The sequence below is a fragment of the Camelus ferus genome, chromosome 16, assembly GCF_009834535.1.
Source record: "Camelus ferus isolate YT-003-E chromosome 16, BCGSAC_Cfer_1.0, whole genome shotgun sequence".
In the NCBI taxonomy this organism is placed as follows: Eukaryota; Metazoa; Chordata; class Mammalia; order Artiodactyla; family Camelidae; genus Camelus; species Camelus ferus.
The window spans coordinates 35,272,328-35,294,185 of record NC_045711.1 but is presented as its reverse complement, the minus strand read 5'-3'; the positions used below and the strand labels follow the sequence as shown (position 1 = coordinate 35,294,185).

At 51.3% G+C, this 21,858-nt stretch overlaps 1 protein-coding gene across 3 annotated transcripts; it reads left to right on the top strand.

The window, feature by feature from the left end:
* Positions 1–893: 893 nt before the first annotated feature.
* On the top strand, positions 894–21,700 carry RAB5C (RAB5C, member RAS oncogene family). 3 transcript variants are annotated; one of them, XM_032457209.1, is made up of 8 exons: positions 916–1,026; positions 11,295–11,408; positions 11,508–11,576; positions 16,964–17,218; positions 18,690–18,841; positions 19,048–19,170; positions 20,018–20,111; positions 20,777–21,700. In XM_032457209.1, the coding sequence occupies exons 4-8, from the start codon at positions 17,053–17,055 to the stop codon at positions 20,890–20,892; spliced, it is 651 nt and encodes a 216-aa protein (XP_032313100.1). In that variant the 5' UTR covers positions 916–1,026; positions 11,295–11,408; positions 11,508–11,576; positions 16,964–17,052; the 3' UTR covers positions 20,893–21,700. The 3 variants fall into 3 exon arrangements, with proteins under 3 accessions (XP_032313099.1, XP_032313101.1, XP_032313100.1); XM_032457210.1 differs by lacking the exon at positions 11,295–11,408 and having other exon boundaries at positions 901–1,026; positions 20,777–21,465; XM_032457208.1 differs by lacking the exons at positions 11,295–11,408; positions 11,508–11,576 and having other exon boundaries at positions 894–1,026.
* The last annotated feature ends 158 nt before the right edge of the window (positions 21,701–21,858 follow it).

Genomic DNA, 21,858 nt, shown 5'->3' with positions numbered 1-21,858 from the left:
TGTTGGCTTGTGTCATGGGAACAATGTCCACAGCTGTCTCTGGGGTGAGCTTTGATTCCACAAAGATTCTGAGTAGTGTCCCTGTGGGCCGGATGCTGAAGCAAAGGAGATACTGGTCTGTGTTGGGCGGCTGGGGGTAGGCAGAAGCAGAAGTGGTCCTAATCCATAGGATTAGGGGAGGGGAACAGAAAAAAATAGAAATAGTCCTGATCCACACAAAGGGCAAAGTGAGGGTAAACAGAAGTAGTTCCAATCTGCATTTATGGATGGGGACAGCCAAGGCAGAGGCAGTCCTGGTGTGTTTTGGGATTGAACCAAAGGCGGAGGGTCCTGGTTTAAGGCTGGGCAATGGCAGGAGCTCTCCCTTCGGTCTCACCCGGTAGCTTCCAGAGAGCCCTTCCTATACCACTTCCATTATCTTCCCCATCTCAGAATGTCCCTAACAGTCAGGCTCACAAGCTGACTTGGCCCAAAAGGGCGGACAGGGGCTTCTCCGGATTAGCGAGTGCCCAGAACTGGTCCACGCGGTCTCAAATGCATATTCATTCACACCATGATTTTCCTCTCTCAATTACAGCCTTCAGCCGTCTTGCAACGCTCCGCCACCTGCCTCCCTCGGGGCGCTTGGAACCCGCGATGACGCGGTCCGCAGGCCCGGCCTTAAAAAGTTCCCGGTTGGGCTCCGCCTCGCCGGCAGCCGACTCCACCCTAAGCCTAAGTCCCAGGCGGCTGGCGGCTCCGCCCAGCGCTGGGAACTACAAGTCCCGCCGTCTCTTGCGCGCGCACTCCCGCCTCTCTCGCTCCACACCGCGGGCACCGCCTGTGAGTCGGCCAAGAGTGCCTCTCATTGGTTCCACCGCCCTGTCAGTCACCTGGGAATATTGAGGGGCGGGTCGGAGGTGGAGATCCGGATCCGGAGCGGCTGAAAGGCGGAAGTGGAGGCCGGAGCCTGGGACACCGCCGGGGGGAGAGGAGCGGAGCCTGTCCGAGCCCCGGCCCAAGTAACGCCGCCGCCCCGGAGCCGCCGTGAGTGTGCCTGTCTCGGGACCCAGTGTCTTCCTCGCGATGAAGCCTCTCCCGGGCAGCCCTACCTCCCGCCCAGCCCCGGCTTAGGGGGATACTGTCCCCTCCCCCGACCCGTAGCCCCCTTTTAAGGGGCTCCCCAGGCGTCGAGCCAAAGAGGGGGTGGCTCTTCTTTCCTTCCCTTACCTGACCTTTGTGAACCTTGGGAAACCCCTGTGGCTCTCCCCTAGCCTGTCTAGTTCGGTTGTGGGAGGGAGAGACGCTAAGTTCCTCTCCCTCTGCTCCCCAAATTGGAGAAATCTTCGTCAGGTGTGAAGGAACCTGCCCCTCTTCTCTTTTAGAGGTAGCCGGGAGTGTTGTCTGTCGCCGTTTTCCTTACCCCCTTTCCACAAAAACAGTTGTCCCTGCAGCCCTGGAAGAATTTTATCTCGATTTCCTGGGGCTGGGTTGGTTGGGGGTGGGGGTCCTGGGGGAGACTGTTCCCTCAGTTCCTTACTTCCTCTCTTTCCTCAAGCCAGAGAGCCACCCAGGAGCCCAGCAGAGTTTAAAGTCTGGGTCACTGTTTAGGAATGAGCTGTCTTCTCCTTGTCTTGCTCCTCTGCCCCCAGCCCAGTCCTCTAGTTATGTTGTTCTCTATAGTTATGTTGTTCTCTAGTTGTGTTGTTCTTTGAGAGTCTCCCTTTTCCTGCCTCTGAACAGTTTAGCTGAGGTTTGCTCAATCCTAGCTACAGATCACAGATCAGGGTAGATCTGCCCATTCATTATCTTCTCTCCCCCCTCCTCCTCCCCCCTTGCTCCAGTCTCAGCCCTGTCCTCCCAGAGCACGTGAGTGGTTTCCAGACTGCCTCAGAGGGACTGCTGCTCCTGGGACTGCTGTCTGTTCGTCTTTAGAGAGAAGGAAAAAGACCAAAAAGAAGGAGTCTGGAATTGAAGAGTCCTAGGCTATCTCTTTCCCACCCCTAAGCACACACACTCACCTCCCTGATCAACAGGTCACACCACTTATAGTCCCAGGGTCTATCTCCATTCCCTTCTAGGCTTGATCAAATAAACTGTAGATTACAGAGGATTAAGTTGAGATCACCGTGGCACCTTTGGGTTCTTAATGTGCTGATTTTTGTAGCCCAAGGAATTCACACACATGCCAGAAAGTGCTGATTCCCCCCAGCTTTTCCGAGACAGCCTGTACTGACATCTGATCCTTGTCCATTGCTTGGGACTTAGGTGTGTGAAATGGCTGCTGTCTCACACCAAGCTGGGAGGTTCTTTGTTATGTGGCCAAAGTACAGGCCAGAGACTGTACCTTAATGAGAGCAGCCTGACTCTGAGGCCATGACTGACCCTTGCTATCTACAGTGGAGGAAGGGAGGGAAGGCCATGCGATCTTTGAGAATTTCTGTAGCTCTTCAGTGTTCTGGGCTGTCTTTACTGCCCTTGGATGCTACTTACAAGTGCTAAAGTTGTTTCGCCTTGAGGTCTTTTTGACCTCCTCTGGACAGTCACCAGTGTCTGACTCCTGCAAAGTTTTGAGCTAGCCCTGGGATGCACTGATTTCATTCTTTATTGGATAACAAAAAAAACCTTCCTTGCTAGGGTCAACAGTCAGATCATAAGCTCTCTCCAGGTGGACTTCCTTGGAGGGTCTTTGGAGACTTTGCCTCCAATTTTGGTTCTCTAATCTGGTCAGCTTCTGCCTCTGAGGGGCAGGGCCACAGAGGCCTGACTGCTTACTGACTAGTGGTCTCTGACCAAACTTCCTACCTCCTCAGTAGTGGGCTGTCTGTAGTTTCTGGAATTGTATAGGAGTCCCAGGATGAGGCTGGCCGGCCTTCCTTGTCAGGTCGTGGTCTCCTAGCTCTGATTCTGAAGCAAGCTTTCGAAGGAGAAGCTCTTACTTTCAGAGAGACTGAAGGCACCAGTGCCCCAGGTGGTTAGGTGGCCACTTCTGGCATCCGGAGATTATAGAGTCCAAGCAGAGATCTGACAGTACTTGGCAGAGAGAGGGAGGGCTCTGCGTGGGACAGAAGCCCCTCCCCTCTGATGCCCTTCCTCTCCTCTCTTGCCTCTTAACAACCAGTGGGCCTTTTTCTGGCTTTATCGTATAGAAAGTTGATGACAACTTATTTTTATAAATTATTTTAAAATTGCCAGGTTCGTTTCACACATGTTCCTCACTAGAGTCCTGGGAGATAGTGGGAATTGTATCTCCACTTTGGAGATGATGCTAAAGGAATTTAAGTAGCTTTCCTTAGGTCATACAGTTAGAAAATGGTAGAGCCGGGGCTTGGAATTTGGAATTAGATGTGCCGCCTCTTCCCGAATAGCGGGCTGTCCTTTGGTCTGTTTGTGGAAGGAATGAACATGCGGGTAAGCAGGCAGTGGCCCAAGTGCAGCCCCTGTACCATTCCTCCTCAGCATGGGCACTCCTCTGCTTCCGCCCCCCCCCCCTTGTCCTCTTTCTCCTCTGCCTCTAGGGACCAAGTCAGTACTCTTCAGGGCCCTAGAATTTGCTAACATCTGCATGCCATTAATTTCTTGGGAACCTGAAAGTCATGGTGGCTAGAAAATGAAAGTAAAAGTGGTTGGACTCAGGGGTCCCTCTGGGCAGGGTGAAGGGCTCAGAGCTGGCCTTTGTCTTGTCCCCTGGTTCCCCCTTGATGCTGCCTGCTGCTTGCAGGTGGGAAGAACATGGCTCTCCACCAGGGGCTCCTTTCACTAGAATTTCCATGGCAATACAGAGGAGGGTCAGAAATTTTAATTCCAGCCCCACCAAGTAAGTACATCTTAGGAAGACCCTTCTTCCTCTAATCCTTGCATGGTAAACAGAGAAGCAGTGGGGTGGGAGGCACGAGAGCTTTGGAGTCAACCAGACCTGAGCTGTCATTTGGAGCCCCCCATTTACCAGTTGCTTAGCCTTGGGCTTGTTACTTAACCTCTCTGAGCCTCTCTTCCACTAAAATGGGGATACAAACTATCTTGCCGAATTAGAAACAAAGGATAAAGAAGCTAGTCCATCCCCTGGCACAGAATAGATACTCACAAGGTGCATGGAGTATTGAAGGTACATAGCATGTAATTCATCCCTGGAATTCTCATTCACATTTCTGCCAGTTGTCACTGTGACACCTGGTGCTTTGCTGCGTGGTTTCTCATGTTGTCTGGTTTCATGGGTGGTGAACAGAATTGATGTGGGTTGTATTCCCATTTTACAGAAGAGAATGCTAAGACTATGATTGTGCTACTCCCACTAGGGTTCTCAGACCCAGTGGATAATCAGAGTCATAGACTAGTGAGGTCTTTGCATCTTCTAGGCACTTCAGTCTTACTCAGTTTTAACCATTTTCATACTAAAACAATCCCGGATTTATTATAGATTGGGATGCAAAGTTTGCATCAATTTAAGCTAAAACAGGAAACTTGAGGACAATATTTTGGTTGCAGCAGGCTGCTTTGGGTTCGATTCCCAGATTCATGTGGTTTTGCATTTTCTCTCCCCTGACTTGAGTCAGAGGTATTTTTGTTGGGGCCATTGGAGAAGAACTGATTCACGTAGGATTTGTAAACTAGGATGTGCCCCAATCCAGGTAATAGCTTCTTTCAAGAGCCTTGGCAAAGGAGAGCTGGAGTATTTCTTCAGGAGTCTTCTGCATTAATAACTTGGTACTATAAAATATTAATTTTCAGAGTAAGTGTCCCCATCTCCTGTGTATAGGAACAACAATACGAATAAAAGCTAAACTTTTTGAGCTTTGATTACTATGTACCAGGCATTCTCTTGAGCCCTTCACGTGTACTGACTCCTTTAATCCTCACAATAACCCCGGGAGGAAGGTAATGCGTTCAGTCCCCAGGTTCTGGTGGGGAATTCCCTAGTGAGTGGCAGAGCATGGGTCAGAACGGAAAATCTGTGCTTGGATCCCTCCTTGCCCTGTCCCTGGGCTAACTGTGTGTTCTTCCCTCTGCCTAGAAGGCTCTTCACCTCACCTGCCTAGGAGCAGCATCTCCCAGCTTTACTCTCAAGGCTCAGTTGGAATGTCACTTCCTCTTTGAAGCCTTCCCTTTGTGGAAGTAGGGTGAGGGCTTTTCTCTTCCCTGTGCTTTCCTGTCTCTGCTCCTTGTCTGCCTCCTTGTCTAGTGTATGAGCCTCGAGGGGGCACAGATCTTGTCCTATCTTATCTCCACATCCAGTTCTCTTGTGGCACCAAGCATGGTAGGCGCTCCCACTGTGGTTATCAAAGGAAAGGGCAGACATTCACACCTGCCCTTGAAGCAGATGCTGGCCCATTTCCTCTAACATGCGCTTCCTGAGGTCACACGGCTTGGATGTGGTGAACCTGGGATTCACATTCAACATCCATCTGGTCCCAAAGCCTGGGCCATTTCTTCGTCCATCCTCCACAAAGTTGCTCACAGATAAGAGAGCACACAGGTAAACAGGATGAATGTTACAGTACAGACGATAGAGGGGGCAGAGACAGGTCACCAACTAAATTTCTAGAGGGTAGAGCTCTCCAAAGCTCCATGTCCAGCGTCTAGTGCCGGGTTTCATGGGGAACGCAGGCACAACTTTGGCCGCCCGCAGTCCTGTTGACCACCTTCCAGTGCATGTGTACCTGGCCACTGTGCCTCTGCAGCTGTGTGTGGTGAGGCAGCACTGGCCCTAGGTCAGGACTTGGCCAGGGTCTGTGGACGTGAACTCAGCGCTGGTCCCTGGGCACTACTTGGCACATCTGCACAGGGCTCATTCTTGAGTGAGGGTGGGCTTAAGAAGGTGGTGCCAGCAGCAGTTTAGACCGTGAGCAGTGAGAGCAGCCCTCCCTTGTATAGTCCACAGGGATGGCCGTGAAACTCCCCTGCCCTGTGCCTGCGAAATTTGAGTGTTATCCTCGCTGACCTTGAGACTATTGATGTGGATCCCACCAACCCCCTCCTGGCACACCCCTCAGCCCAGCCTCATGTAAAGTTAACTTGTCTCTGTGAACCGGACTATAAAGTAACCAGGCTCCTTGGATCTCGTTTTGTCACAAGATGAGCCACTGCCTTTAAAAAAAAAACTATTTCAGAAAAATTGTGAAGGTAGAGTTTTCTCCACAATCCCCTACACCCAGTTTCCACTGTGACTAACATCTTATATTAGTATTGTACATTAATGAACCAATTATGATACATTATTACTAACTGAAGTCCATACTTTATTCTGATTTCCTTAGTTTTTACCTAGTGTCCTTTTTCTGTTCCTGGATCCCATCCAGGACACCACGTTTCATTTAGTTGTCATGTCTCCTTAGGCTCCTCTTGGCTGTGACAGTTTCTTAGACCTTCCTTGTTTTTGATGACCTTGATAGTTTGGAGGAGTGCTGTCAGACATTTTATAGCTTGCCTTTCAGTTGAAATTTGTTTAATGTTTTTCTCATGGTTATGCTGGGGCTGTGGGTTTTTGGAAGGAAGACCAGAGGGGTAAAGTGACATCCTTACCCTATCATATCAAAGGTGCGTACTGTCGCCATGACTCAGCATTGCCTTGGTCACCCGGTTGACATGATGTTTGTCAGGCTCTCCCTCCACTGTAAAGTTACCGTCTCCCCTCCCCCTTTCACGCTGTCCTTGGAAGGAAGGCCCTCTGTGTGGTCCACACTTAAGGAGGGGGGAGTTATGCTTCTCTCCTTGAAGGCAGAGTATCTACATGAGTTATTTGGAATTCTTGTACATGAAAGATTTGTCTATTCTCCCCATTTATTTAGTCAGTTTTTTTTTTATCAGTATGGACTTGTGGGTGTTTATTTTACACTTTGGTTTATAATCTAATACCATTTTATTTTCCTGTTCAAATTGTTCCAGCTTGGTCACTGGGAGCTCTTTTGGCCTACCCCCATCATTTAGGGGCTTTTGAGTCTTCATTTTTGTTAGCACTTCTTTGGGCACTACAGGATACTCCAGGCTTACCTTGTATATTTCCCGCCCTGGTCCTAGAATCAGCTGTCTACCCAGGGCCACTCCTTTTGTAGCAAACACTTCCTCTGAAGTATGTTGGTATGGAGTCATGTGGACAGGTTCAAGTCGTTTCTCTCTTTGATGGGTAGTCATAGTCGCTGCAGCTTCCAGAGGTAGGTAAGGTGGAGGTGTCCCAGGGAAATCCACACCGGGAGAGTCCTGAGAGCTGACCCCAGCAGCAGGCTTTTGCTTCTCCATACTTCTGCCCCTGCCTGAGGCTTTCAAGTGATGCAAAAATGATTAGATTTGGTATTTACTCTGGAGTTTACTGTCCAGTTGGGAAGATGACATAATCGTCCTGTATTTCGGGTGCTAAGTCCTTTATCCATACCTTCCAGGACTCTGGGTCTTTTAGGAGAGTCCATGTGGTCCTGGCCAGCATTCTTTTGCTGCCATTCAAAAAGAGACCACCGCCTGGGGAGGGCTGCGCAGGGTTTATGGCTCCAGGCAGGCTCAGGGCAGGCTGTCACTTTGAGCTGTGATCCTGAATCATTGAGTAGCTTAAATCCTTCCATTGTACTGTCATCTCTCTGAAGATGTGTAACTTGAGCACTGCTGGAAACACTAACTTGGGATGTTAACAGGAGTTGGTTTACAAGCCTCTGGCCTTCTATTCATAGCTCCGTGTGTGTCCCCTTCAGGTGGTTCTGTCAGAAGCATTCCAGGCATGGGGGAGGGTGTGGGTGGCCTCCCTAACCCTGGCTGCTGTCCTAGTCATCAAATTGCTCTCTTAGCTGCTCCGAAGGCTGTGGTGATTAATGACACCAATTTCCAAACCTCTAGCAGTCACAGCCTGGTTTTTTAAAAGGAACTCTGATGTCTTTGTCAGCTGTCCTAGTCCTGTCCCCTCCCCCCCTCCACAGCTGAACTACTTCTTCCCTTTCCTGAAAGAGGCTTTGAGATGGAAGGAGCAGCATTTGGGCTTTAAGATGCTTTGTGTTGTGGGGCTTTTTTTTTTTTTTTCCCCAAGAGTCTATGGTTTGCCTGGTTGGGGGCTTTAACTCAATGTTGATTTTTCTGGATGGTGTTGATCCTCCCCACCTTCCATTCTTGTGGCTTTGGAAGCCAGTCTCCAGAGAATACAAGGTTATGGTTGTTGTTAGGACATCAGCTGTGATCTGGTCCTTTTTCTAGGGCACTGGTGGAAGTTGTCTTAGTCTGTTTGGGCTACTATACCAAAATACCACAGACTGGGTGGCATGTAAACAAGGAAATTTACTTCTCAGTTCTGGAGGCTGGAAGTCCAAGATCAGGGTGCCAGGATGGTTGGGTTTGGGTGGAGGCCCTCTTCCGGGTTGCCGACTGCCGACTTCCAGACTGCCAACTTCTTGCTGTGTCCTCGCATGATGGAAGGGGCAAGGGAGCTCTCAGGAGCCTCTTTTAAAAGGGCATGTATCCCAGTCTTGAGGGCTCTGCCGTCATGGCCTCTCCTCCCAAAGGCCCCACCTCCAAATACCATCACAGTGGGGATTAGCATTTCAACAAGGCATTTGAGAGAGGGGCACAAACATTCAGACCGTAGTAGTTGTCCTATTCCACATTCTCTCCAAATGGGGGGCACTGACGAACGGGGTTCAGGGCAACTGAAGCAAAAGCAATGCATGAATAAATAGTCTTTGAACGTTCCATCGTGGAATCCACTTCATAGGGACTTGGAGGGGCAGGGGCTTCTCCACCCTTGAATGCTTACTGAGAGCTCGCTCTGAGCCAAGGCCCTTTGCTGAGAGTCTTCTGTGCGTTCCCTTCCCAGCAACCCTGGGAGATGGGTGGTACTAACCTCTCTATTTTACATGTGAGGAGGTGGGTCAGTGACACAACACAGAGTCACCCTAGGAAGTGGTGGCTCCAAGACTTGAGCTGAAGTTTGCCTGACTCCAGCACATGTGCTCTTAACCTCTGTGCAGAAGGAACCTAAGAGGTCCCATCTGGGGTGGTGAGGAGTCTCTTCCATGGGGCTGTGGCTCTGTCAGGGGACTGGAACTGCCTGGCAGGTGGATGTGCATTGAAGCCTTCCACTACCCCATTCACTTGCCAAACAACCAGGCCGGGCCTGCATTGCAGGCTGGGTTCACCACATTTATGAGCACTTACTGTGTGTCAGGTTTGATGCTGTGTGCTGTTAAAACAAAGGGAAACCCGTAGTCAGCCTTTGAGAATTTTGTAGCATGATCCTTCTCACCTGCAACAATGCCCTTAGTTTCTCTCTTTCTCATTCCCAATGCTCAAGCCCCCACATTCTCCAACCTCTTGCCACCTACGACAGTCGTGAAAGTTTGGGGCCATGAAGTAGTTGAGTGATTCATTCATTGAAACCTGTTAAGACCTGTACATTGCCTGATTTCCTCACTCAGTGCCCTTCTACATTCTGTTCGACAAAAATTGAGAAAGAAAAAGTCAGCCTAAAACATCGTTCCTTGACCCCTAGGCTCCTGAGAGCAGCCATCATCCCTCAGATCCCACAGTGGAAACTTTGACCTTGTTTCATGTTCGTTGCGCAGCCTCTGACGGTAGTGTGTGTGGTGTCTGAGCAAAAGGAATTTGGTTTGCTAGATCTGATACCTGATTCTCTTTTCCCTGCTCTTCTCTGAAACATGACCTCTGCCCTCTGTTTAGAAGCTGAGGGCAAAACAAAGAGGCAGTGACTTAAACTGGCTTTTTGTTTTTGTTGTTTTTTATGTAAAGACAGGAAGGGTTTGTGAGAGATGTCAGTTGTTGGTAAGAGTAGCTCGATGAACAGGTGCTGCTGATGACCCTGCCTTTCAACAGAGGTTCTTGGCATCTTTCTGGGCCTTGGGGCAGCAGCTGTCCTGGCTGGTACTCCTGGCCCTTGCTGAGACCTCAAGACAGAGGGGAAGATGGGCCCTGCATTGTTGAGGTCCCAGTTGGAACAGTCTAAGTAAATAGTAACTGCAAATCACACACAGAGTAATTGTGAGGCCTGTGGGGCAGCTGGTGTTCTACACCCATTCTGGCTGGCTTCCCCTTGACTCATGCTCCATCCTGGGGACCATGGCAGGTATAGGTTGGGACCAGGGGAGAAGCTGGGCCTTGGCTGGCTCTCTCCTTTGCATTCCAGCTGGCACTGGCAGGTGAAGAGCTGGGCGGGGTTTGGGCGGGAGTTTACCACACAGCCTTGGTCCCATCTCCTCCATGCCTTGTCCTTGGACGCATGTGTGGATTTGTGCCACAGAAAGTGCCAGACTTCAAATGGAGCTTTTGCTTAAGGCCTCTTAGCGGGCTACCCTCTGTGGGGCCAGAGAGTCTGTCACAGCCTTGCTGGCTGAGGCGTGCTGAGTTGGAGGCCAGGCCCTCTTCCGGACAATAGTTTCTTAGGAATGACAGTGGTGGGGCCAAGGGCCCCTAGCACCTCTTAGAATCAGTTGGCAGGATGAGCCTTGCCTGGTGCCACCCAAGCGCCCAGCTCCTCTCTGGCCAGTGGGCCAGTGAATGAGAGTCGTAGAGCTGCCCCTGGACCCTGGGGCCTGCCCACAGATGGTCCAGGCGACCACACCGGCCAGTCTGTGTCAGCAGATCCAGGGAGTTCGCCCCCTGCCCCCCAGCCCCCCAGCAGCCTTCCTCCCCGTGAGCACAGGAAGAGGGGGCCTGGAGGTTTCCATCCTTGGCCCGAAAGTTAGCGCTGACTCTGCTTCTCTCCGCCTCTCCAGGGAGCCCATCTGTTATCGAGAGCTGAGAAAGCATCTTGGAGATCAGGAAAGGAGTTCTTGGTGTTCTTGCTGGGGCAGGGCCGCAGGGAGCCGGGGGTCTGTCCCTCCAGGGTGACCTCCACCCATTTCCGCCCGGCATCTGTGCTGAGTGACACTGCAGGTCTTCCCGCACAAGGGAGAACACTGCAGGAGCAGCTGTGCTCTGTCCTGGCTGCTCCTGGCACGGCTCCAGGTTCACAGTGGTGAAGTCCTGTGTATCCAGGGTTTGCGTCTCTTGGTGTCCCTGCACACTGGCCACTCTGGCAGGTGTTAGTGGAGTGGCCTCAGTTGTGGCTCTGGAGACTCCATCAGGGCCTCCCTGTGGTGCAGGAGTATAGGCACTCAGCCCCAGAAGGCTCTTAATCGTTGAAAGGGGAGTGAAATGGAACTGCTCCCAGTAAAGGGAGTTGGGTGGGCTGGGGCAGATTCAAGGGCCTGTCCCAGTGTTAGGGGACCCCGCTCACTCTGAGTTCCCCTCTGGGATGATGTGCCTCCCTTTCTGTGGAAAGGAAGTCATCTTGCTGTGGCTGTGTAAAGGCAGCATCCCCTTTCTCTTTTGTTGCCATCTCCCCTCAGCCCCTACTTACTAGTGGGATGAGGAGCCCAGCCCTGGCCCGACACACCCCATCAGCATTCTTCTCAAATCTCAACCTGGGCTGTTAAGCTACTGGCTTCTGTTACACTCTCCAGGTGAGACATGGGCCCTCTGCATGGCAATTCCCTAGTCCTGGTCCCATGGGAAGACACCCTTCTCTTTAATTCCACTCCTAAACCCCTTTCCCTCTGCAGATACTCTCTGGACTGGTTGGGGAGAGCAGAGCATCACACCGCTGTAACCTTTCTCCCCACTGAAAAGACGTAAGCATCGGCTTCTCTTCTTACTATCACGAGGCTTTAAACCACTTTAAAATTCTTTAGCCCACAGTTAAGTACAAACAATAAATATATTCGTAATATATATGCAGCAGTCACATTTGTGCTGAATCCTGCTAGCTTGCCTCTTATTTGTTTGGGTAGCTTTGTTCTCTTTTGGTCCTTTTCTAATTTAGGCATCATCTTCTTGATTGTCTTTACTCTGATCTACCCCCCAAATCAAGATATAGAACTTTTCCATCCAGCAGTGTGTTTTTTAAATTTGAAAAGGTACAAACTCCTTTTTCCATAGTTAAAAGCTATATTTTATGAAAGCATACATAAAGGTAGTGGCCCCCTTATTCTTAGTGGATGTAATGACATTATTAATATTCTTGGGTTTTCTAACCCTGGTTAGGGGAGCCTTGCTGGGGTTATGAGCCCTGGGCTTGGGCTCTGCCACCACCTGGCTGTGACCTTGGGCAGGTCCCCTTGCCTCACCTTCATCTCCTCTGCAATTGTAAAGAGGAGTTTTGAGCTTTGAAAACTAGTGAGTCAGACTCTTCGTAGTAGAACAACCCTACCATTCGTTAGAACTTCACCTTCAAATACCGTGCCATGCACACCATGCATTGTTTCATTTAACCTTTACAATAACCCTATGTGATTGGTGTTGAATAGTACCATTTTGTAGATAAGGGACTGAAGCAGACAGCGGTCACTTGTTGGCCTTGGCCAAGGTCACTGAGCTAATAAACAGTGGAGCCAGGCTTTAACCAAACCCAGTTTGATCTCCCAAGTCCTGACCTGCTAGTTGTGCTGGGAAAGGGTGTGGGTACCGCATGTGGCTCTTGGCTTGTGCTGTTTCCAGTTCTTCTTTGTGCTGAGTCTGCAGCCTGCTAGAGGCCTGGGTGGTCTTGCTGTGAGCCTGCCCTCTGGTCCTGGGTGCCGAAAGTGGTGGTTTTTGCCTTTGAGAAGGAGCTGTGTTCTTGAGTCTATGGGTAAATCTGATCTGAGCTTTTTAATGTCTTCCACCTTATGAGCTCTCCTATGCCCCTTAATTTGTTCTTTTGTTCTCTTTAAGCTAACAAGTTGCTTCTCCTGTCCTCTTGCCCAGCTCTCACAGTGCTGAATATTTGGGGATGCTTTTATCCAGAGTGAAGTGTAGCTGAAGAGTCACTGGCCAGAACCACCTCCAGGGGGCCTTGAACAGGGCCACTGGGTTGTCAGCACCTCTCCCCCGCAGGCCAATCTTGAGTGAGCAAGTCTAGTGTCTCGGCCCAGCCTCTGGCCAAAACAAAATCTGATTGGTTTCCCTAATCAGCTCACTCTCCACGCTGTGCTGGGACTGTCAGCCAGAGGAAGTCTCTGAAGCAAACAGGAAGCACGAGAGACACCCATCAGCTGGAATTGCTCACTCTTTACCAGAAAGGACAGAGTGTGTGAAGTGGGTGACTTCATGGATTAGAGAATTGAAAGGTGGTAATTTCTAGAGGAGGCTGGGGGAGGGGCGACATTCCAGCAGCAGCTGGGGTATCCTGGAGAAAGCTTCAGGTGTGAGTGAAGCCAGGAGCCAGCCCTCACCCCCAGCCTGATCCACCTGTATTGTCCACAGTGCTGATCTCTGGAGTGCCCAGATCTGTCTCTCGCGTCCCTCCCTCCTTCCTGTGTCGGCTGCAGCTCTTCTGCTTAAAACAGCTGCGTAGAATCACTTGGGTCACTTATTTAAAATGTTGATCTCTAGACTCCACCGCTAGAGACTCTAGTTCAGTTGGTCAGGCTTATTTTCTAAACGCCCCTGGTGATTCTAATGGAAAGAAGTTTGAGACCCACTGAGCTGTAGTGCCTGGAGCGAGGAAGAGCAGCACCCTGCTTTTTTTGCCTCTGTGTCTCCCTCTGTGGCCCCAGAGAGGCCGGGGCACGTGCCTGTTATGCCTGTTCCTGGACCAGAATGTTTCAGAGCTCGGATGCCTTCTGCTCTTGCATGTGCCCTGTGAGGAAAGGCGTAGGGTGCTCCATCCTCACATTCTCTCCCATTTCCCGTGAGGATGTGGGGTTGGGAGTGTTGCTGGTTCTCATGGCCTCTGAACAAACCAGGGTTCTGATTTGGAGTGTGCAAGGAGAGGCCCTTGCTAGGGTCTGAAGTGCTACCCATTTCAGCAGCTTCATGAACATATCCAGGAGGAAATTCATCCCACTCCTAGATTTTCCTGGTGCTGGAGAAACTGGTTTAAAAAAAAATTTTTTTTTTGGTCTATTCTGTATCGTGCAAGAAACTTTGACCACAACTTTAACTCTTAAAGAGAATTGGATTTTTGTCTGAAAGAAGACTTCTACTGTGCCATTTTCAGTTAAAATTCCATCACTTGACTGCACCTGTGGGCAATTCTAGCTGCTGGTTCAGGAGGGAAGATTCTCACAGTGGGATTCCCTCCCCCAGACAGCAGGCCAGTTCAGTGAATTCACCTTTACCAAGCCTGCTGAGATGGAGGGTACATCTCCAATTTCCCAGTCTTGTGGGGGAGGGCGTAAAGCTTTCTGGGGCTCTGGGGGTGGCCTTTGCCTGTCTTAGGCACCCCCATCTCTCCGTGTGCCCTTCACAGCAGTATCAGCTTCCTCCGTGCTTTATTGTCCAGGCAGGTTCAACACCTCTGCTCATGTGATCACCAAGCAGGGCCAGGAAAACCACGAGGCAACAGGCCATTTAAAAAAAAAAAATGCTGTGTGTGCCTGCCCAGGTGTCTCTGGAAGGCGGTCCCAGCATCCAGGCAGAACATGGCACCAGCCAGTTTGTGCCAGGCAGAGCAGTTGCAGCGCTTTAAAAAATGCAGATGCCAGGCTCTTCTCCAAACCTTCATTGGAACCTCCAGGGCCTGGCTGCACAGGTGATTTTGTCATGCAGACAGGGTTGAGAACCACAGCATTGGAGTTATTTGTCTCTCCTTCTGGCTTGTTAGAAAAGTCAAGTTCTGTCTGGGCAGGTTTGGAAGCCCACTGGTTTGATAGGGACAAGATTTAGATGTTACCTCTATTTTCCTTGACTTGTGGGTGCCCCACCCCAGTCGCTCTCAGCCCTGGCTGCTTTGGTTTTCTTGGAACCAGGGTCCTCATCTTCTGTTCCCCTCTCCCCGCTTGTTCCTACCTCCCTCTCCATTGCCCAAGCCACACTCTGTTACCTGGCCAAGACTATGTGTCATGTGGATTCCTAGTAATAACCAACCTGTAATTCCACTGTGGTGTCCCTCTGTTGCTGTCACCCAGCCTGGCCCTGGGTGTCTCCTCCCACTGGCGGGATTACTCAGCGACTACAAGATCACTGTGACTGTTAGCCGGAGCCAGCCCTTGCTGGGCCAGGAAAGCTGCTGCCACAAAAAGAGAGTTTCATTCACCCAGCAGCCTGAAACCAAAGACAGAGGGTGGGCGTTGCCTCCGTGGTTCTTCCCACAGCAGGGGGATCGGTGGGTGTTCAGGCTTGGTCACCATGGGCTGGATGGCCTTGAGCAGGGTGCTTAACACCTGAGTGGCACGCTACTTATCTGAAAAATGGGAGATGGGTTTCAGGCTTAAAGGAGGTGATGGTTGTGTGGTTGTTCAGTAAATGCTAGCTGTCTCTGAAAGTCATTTCATTTGGTGAGCGCTCTCGAAATTCCCTGTTTATCTGGAGTGTTGAGAGGAGGGCAGCAGAGAAGTCCAAAGCACAGACGTCGCCTCGAGAGCCGTGGTGTAGAGCCTGGCCAGCGTCACTGACTGGGCTGCAAAGAGAAAGCATCTTAAACTATAAAATATTTCCAAACTGGCATTTCTGGTCACTAATTGAGATTCCTCCCCCATATTTCCTTCCTTGTCCTCTCGGGGCAGAGGTGGCCCCCACTTCAAGCCTCTTTTCCTTTAGTGCTATCCAGAAAGGAAACTGTTGTTCCTGGTTAGTGAATCACTCTTCCTGAAGCTCACTTTTTAAATGAGTTGCTGGGAGAACTTGGACGTGAAGAAACGATTTGAGGTTGCACAAAGCAAGCCCTTTGTGCCCGCTTCTTGCATGAGCACAGACCATTGCTTCCCACACACATCCCCCTCTTCATTCACACCCTGTCCTCTGACCGTCAGGGAACACGCTCCCCGCGCTCAGGGCCAGGTCGAGGCTGTCCTTGGACACCAGCTCCAAAGACCCTCCCCATGTAGACTCCATTCTGTGAAGGGCATTCTCCTCAAAACCTTTTCCTCCCAGCTTAGGTTCAGTGTTTAGGACATGATACTTACAGTGCTCGTTTATAAAACATTCTGTGTTTGTTCTGATACCTTTTAGTGTGAGTCTTCTGGAGGCTCCTGGATATAGGCTTCTCATTCTTTGACGTTCCAAAACTTTAAAAAAAGAAAAAGTTTGTGCCTCCAAAGCTATCACTAACCAAGTGAATAAGATGTCAGTGCTGGAACACCGCTGCTGGGGGAGCAGGTCTTGGTACCCGAGTTCGTCCCCGCCCTCCCACCCCTCCCCCTGGTTCTCCTTCTGCGTCACCCTCTGCCTCTGCTAGCGGAGAATGGAACTGAGGTCTCTGTTTAAAAGGGAAATCTGGCAGCTGTTCTGACTGCCAGCAGAGCTAGCTGGCTGTGGTGTGTGTTTGGTGTTGTGTGTGTTTGGTTTTTTAATTTGTGTGAGGCTTCTGGCCCATCAGAAATGAGAGAGCCAGGGGAAGCGGCTCGGGATGAGGGAGTGAAATGAGGCTTTGATTCCAGTGCACAGTCCAGCCTCAGACTGAGAAAGTCGGTCAGTCCTTCTGGAGATGGCAGGACAAAATGGCTGTTTTGATAACAACTCGCACCTGGCCAGGCCCTGGTTCCTGAGTGCCCACGAGGCTGGCCCCGCACCTGTCTCTTGTCTGAGGCTCTTTCTGCTAGGACTCCCTGTGCCCTGGTCAGTCTCACCACCCACTCTGGCTTTGCACAGAGGTGGGCTATGATCCTGGCTATCAGACTGCAAGTTCATTGTTGAGCTAGATCCAAGTGTCTTCTTAAGCAATTTTTTGGTACCCCAGGTTGCCTGTTGACTTAACTGTCACCAGGCTGGCATATGCCCATTCCTCTCCTGCGTGTGTGCATGCGCATATGTGAATGTACACATTTGGGATTGGCAGGTCAGTGTGTTTGCTCAGAACTGTGAGCCTGAAGTCGGAAGACCACTTTTCTCTCTACCGTCAGATGGTTGGAGGGCAGAGACGTGTGGTTCAGCCTAGTTAAGGCTCTTGTCCAAACTTCTAGGGGAGAGGGCAGGGAGTTGGGTGGGGGAGGCTGTCAGCCAGGTCATCAGGGAGGGCAGAGGGAGTGACCTGTGCTTTAAGAAGGGCTCACTGCGTGACAGTCTTTGGACTAACCCAGTACTTCTGATTTCTCCCTTGCAGTTGGAGGCCCCCCTCCCCACTAAGTGCCTCTTTGCAAAGCACCAGCCCCCACCCCCACGCTCACTGGTACCACGACAGCGGGACGGGCCATGGCGGGTCGGGGAGGTGCAGCGCGACCCAATGGACCAGCTGCTGGGAACAAGATCTGTCAGTTTAAGCTGGTCCTGCTGGGGGAGTCTGCGGTGGGCAAATCCAGCCTTGTCCTCCGCTTTGTCAAGGGACAGTTCCACGAGTACCAGGAGAGCACAATTGGAGGTGAGTGGGTCCGAGGGAGCAGAGGCGGCCTCAGGGAGGCTGAAGAAATGCCTTGGCATTGAGGACAAGGGAAGCTGACTGCCCAGAGACTAAACAGCCCTGGGTGGCAGCACTTGCCTTATCTGGGCCCTAGAATTGAATGAACAGCTGGTCTCTGTGCCACAGTCCCAACAAGCATCTAGTAAGAATTAGCTGGGAGTCAAACTGCCTTCCTCTTCTGGTTCCACCTTATTATGTATTTGTGGGGCTCTGGGTAAGGCCCTTCCACTAGCTGGGGAGGAAGAGACTAGGTCTGGATCTCTGAGGGTTCTTCTCACCACTACCAGGCAGCACATTTGCCCCAGCCTCCCCCACTTTCCAGAATGGGGAAATGGCCTCATGAGTGGGCTGGTGTTTCTGAAGCTGACCTTTACCCTCTCTGGAGCTCAGAGCCTGTGCCTGATTTCCCAGTGCTCAGCATTTAGGATGTCAGGGTCTGGACTCAGCCTCCTGCCTCAGTGGCCAGTACAAACCCCTGAGGGGCTGGGACCGACCTTGGGCTTGAGTCATCCTTTCTCTACCCTATGGGTTGGTAGGAGGTTTCCAGGCAGCTGGAGACAAAACAGGCCGTGTCAGCAGTCTTCTGCTGCCTCCTCAGCACTCGAGTTAGGAGCTGGAGAGGGGGAAGTGAGGTGGGGGACGTGGGGGGAGGGCGGACAAGGACAGCGGCTTCCTACACAGAGCTGCCCGGGATCCTCTGCCGGGACTCCCACCTGCCAGTCCCAGCTCCGAGACTCCTCCTCTCAAGCACGTGCACAAATGCTGTGTGTTCTCCTGCCTCAGGCCAAAGATAGGGTCCCTGTGTTCCCTGGAGGTCAAGCTGATCAAGAATGGGTGGAGGTCAAAGCTGAGGGTGGTGGCTAGCCAGCGTGCCTGGAGGTGACACGGGCGGTGGGGAGCCGGGCACCCAGCCTCTGCCTGGCACAGCACAGCGTGTACTTTCAGGCTCACCCAGCTTAGCTTAGTGACAGTGTCCTCGGGAAACCAAGGGCCAGCGACACCCCTGGGCTGGAGCAAACAGAGGGACTAGCGAGGTTCCCGCGGGACTGGTCTCTGAGGGGAGGGAGGAGGAGGAGTGTGAGCCCACCCTTTTGTGCTGGGAGTCAGGTTTCCCCTGGACTGTCCCTCTCCTGCTCCTTGCTGCTGCCCTCTTCAGAGAGCGCTCCCGGAATGGCTTGAGGACAAGCAGGCTTCCCTTCTCCTGCTCTTGCCTGGTGTGGGTCTGGAAAGCCTGTGCAGCCCCCAGCCCGCCTGCGTGCATACACTAAAGCACAAGCTCTGCCTGCCGGGCTAAGTGGTGGGTGCCAGGTTGGGGGCTTTTGGTGCCCATCTCAGCAGAAGGCTCCTAAGCACCAGAGGCTGGATGCCACCATGCAGATCCATGGCTTCTCTTGCTCCTTCTCACCTGGTAACACTGCCTTCCCTCCTACAGCGGCCTTCCTCACACAGACCGTCTGCTTGGACGACACAACAGTCAAGTTTGAGATCTGGGACACAGCTGGACAGGAGCGGTATCACAGCCTGGCCCCCATGTACTACCGGGGGGCCCAGGCCGCCATCGTGGTCTATGACATCACCAACACAGTAAAGATTTCCTCTTGCTTCTCCATCCTTTGTTCCTGAAATGGGGTGTGGGTGCATTTCCTCTGGTGTTTGGGGGTATCTCACCAGAATCTCTAGGCTGGTGACATCTTAGACACCTTGGCTCTGCCAGCTCCAGCTTCTCTAGTAAGTGGCCCTGGGCAGAATGCCCACTCCTTGTTACTGATTCTCTGGCCCTGTCTCCCCAGGATACGTTTGCACGGGCCAAGAACTGGGTGAAGGAGTTACAGAGGCAGGCCAGCCCCAACATTGTCATCGCACTCGCGGGCAACAAGGCGGACCTGGCCAGCAAGAGAGCCGTGGAGTTCCAGGTGGGGGACGGACCGGACTTGGGGGAGGATGGACCAGCTCCACCCAGCTTCCCCAGCTTCCCCAGGCGTTTCGAGCTTTGCAAAGGGCTACACTGGGCAGTAGCAGGGAGCTTTTATCTGCTGTTCCCTCAGGGCTCAAGCCTGGACCTAGAGGGATTGTTGGCTGCCACCACATCAGTGGTGGTGGGGTATGTGCATATGGATGGCAGAAGCTTCCACTTATTTTTTCTGTAAAAGGACTTCTTAATGAAACTTAGTGGAAAGCCAGACTTTTTTTCATGTAATACGTGCGCATAGGAAATTGTAAACAGTACAAGAAGATATATAGGATGAAATTTGGGTCTCTAACCCTAGAAACAATCTCCCTCCCCCAGGTTCCTCACAGTTTCTGATCTTTCTGGAAATATGCACATGTGTGTGAATCCCTTTCTTTATATGCTGTATGTTTATTTTTTACCAGTCCCTACCTGATGGACATTTAGGTTGTGTGTAATAGCAAAAGACTGGAAACAGTGCTGTGGTCAGCATCTACATACTTTTGCCCAAATGTACAAGAGTGTAGGATAACTTTCTAGCAATATTTCCTAGCCTGGTGATTTTGAAGAGCAGGAAGGCAGAATGGGCCTAGGGAGACCTGAGTAAAATGTCTGCTGTTGCGTGTGAGCTGAGAGGTGCTGTATGTGAAGTGGGGAACCCAGAGCAGGAGAGCCCTAGGCCTGAAAACCCCTGCATTGTGTCTATTGTGTAGAAGGCACTGTGATCAGGGAAGATTTTTATCCTGGGCCCCGGCCCCTGCCAACTGTCAGCGTTTCCCTCCCACCTACTTTCTCACCTCCATCCAAATCAGGAAGCACAAGCCTATGCAGAGGACAACAGTTTGCTGTTCATGGAGACATCAGCAAAGACTGCAATGAACGTGAATGAAATTTTCATGGCAATAGGTAAGTTGCCTCTCCTCCCCTCCCCCACCCAGGGCATATTACTTGCTTCCTGTTCTGCAGTAGATCTGTGGGGTCCTTTCACCAACGGATCTTTTACCATTTTTGATATTCTGATAAAGTCGTTTTCACTGGGCTCTCAGATATAAATAGTTCACTCCCAGCGGGTAGTGGGGAGGGTATGGCTCAGTGGTAGAGCTCATGCTTAGCATGCAAAAGGTCCTGGGTTCAATCCCTGTTACCTCCATTAAAAAATAAAGTAATAAGTAAATAAGTAAGTAGTGCACTCCAGAAGTTTCTAAAGCCTGGGCCAAAGTCTCACCATTTCACTTCCTGACCCTTTAGTGTACCGCCCACATAAAACTCTACATATATCACCATCCCCCCAAACCACTTCTTAAGATTTTTTTTTTTTTAGCTCATTTGGCTCTAGAGTCATCCTGTGTGGGTTTGAATCCTTGCTCTACCACTTATTAACTCTGTGGTCTCGGGCAAGTTATTTAACCCCTCTTTGCCTTAGCTTCCTGAAAGACCCAGAATGCACCTGGCACATAGAAGCAAAGCCGTCAGTGTGTTAGTTATCACTGATAGGGTGGTACCCCCGTGGACTTGGAATAGTATTGGGGTACTCCCACAAACACACACCTTCCCCCTCCCCTCCCAAACAGCTAAGAAGCTTCCCAAGAACGAGCCCCAGAATGCAGCTGGTGCTCCGGGCCGGAACCGAGGCGTGGACCTCCAGGAGAACAACCCAGCCAGCCGGAGCCAGTGCTGCAGCAACTGAGCCCCCCTTGCCTGCCCACTGCCCCCACCTCCTCCGCCTCAACGACCCGACTGGAATCCACTCTAACCAATCGCACTTAACGACTCGGGCCACCACTTGGGGGGCAGGGGGAAGGGTCCACCATGATTTCTCCATATCATTTTGATCATAGGCCGGAGTGAGTTATTCCACCTGCACCTTTCTGTACAAATACTAATTCAATTTTAAGTCTTAAGTCACTTTTTTAATATATATGATCTGCTCTTCCCACTTCCTGCCCTTTCTACTGCTCTCCCACTCTTCCTCTGCCAGTAGGTAGCCACGTGCCCCTGTTCCCCCCGCCCTGTGTATGGGGAGGTGGGAGTTGGAGCAGTTGCCCTTCTTTCCCTCTTGCTGAGCAGCGGGCTCAGCAAGAGCATCCATATCCTTACTGTGTTTGGAGTGTGCTTGGTTCTGGGTGTTGGGGCAAGCCACAGGGGCTCGGGAAGGGAGAGGCAGCTTTTCCCTCAGCTGGCCATCATCAGGCTGCAGCGCCCCCCCTCGCCCCCTGACTCACAGCTGGGAGAGAACCCACAGCATTGCCACAGCATTATTGTGACAGCCACGAACCCATTGCCCACAGCCCCCTTCCCCCTCGTCCTTGGTCACCCTGACCTCTGGCTCTGAGCCCTGTTCTGACCAAATCACGATGATGAGTATTTGGGAGTGGGTGGGTAAGGGTGGGAGTGGGAGGGTGTGGAACCAACTTTTTCTGTATTTTGTATTGTATGTTTTCTTCAACATGTAACCAATCAGTATCTTGTCAATATAGTCAGCCGATCGATCGACCTCCTGCTTGTCTTGTCTTTCTCTGGCAGAGTTTATCAGACCACATCCTCTCTAGCTTACTTGAAGTTAATTTAAAATGAACCACTAAATCTTGTTAAAGAGAAGTTTTCTTCCTCCTCTCCCTAAAGTGAGAGGATATTTGGTGATTATGGTAACCAA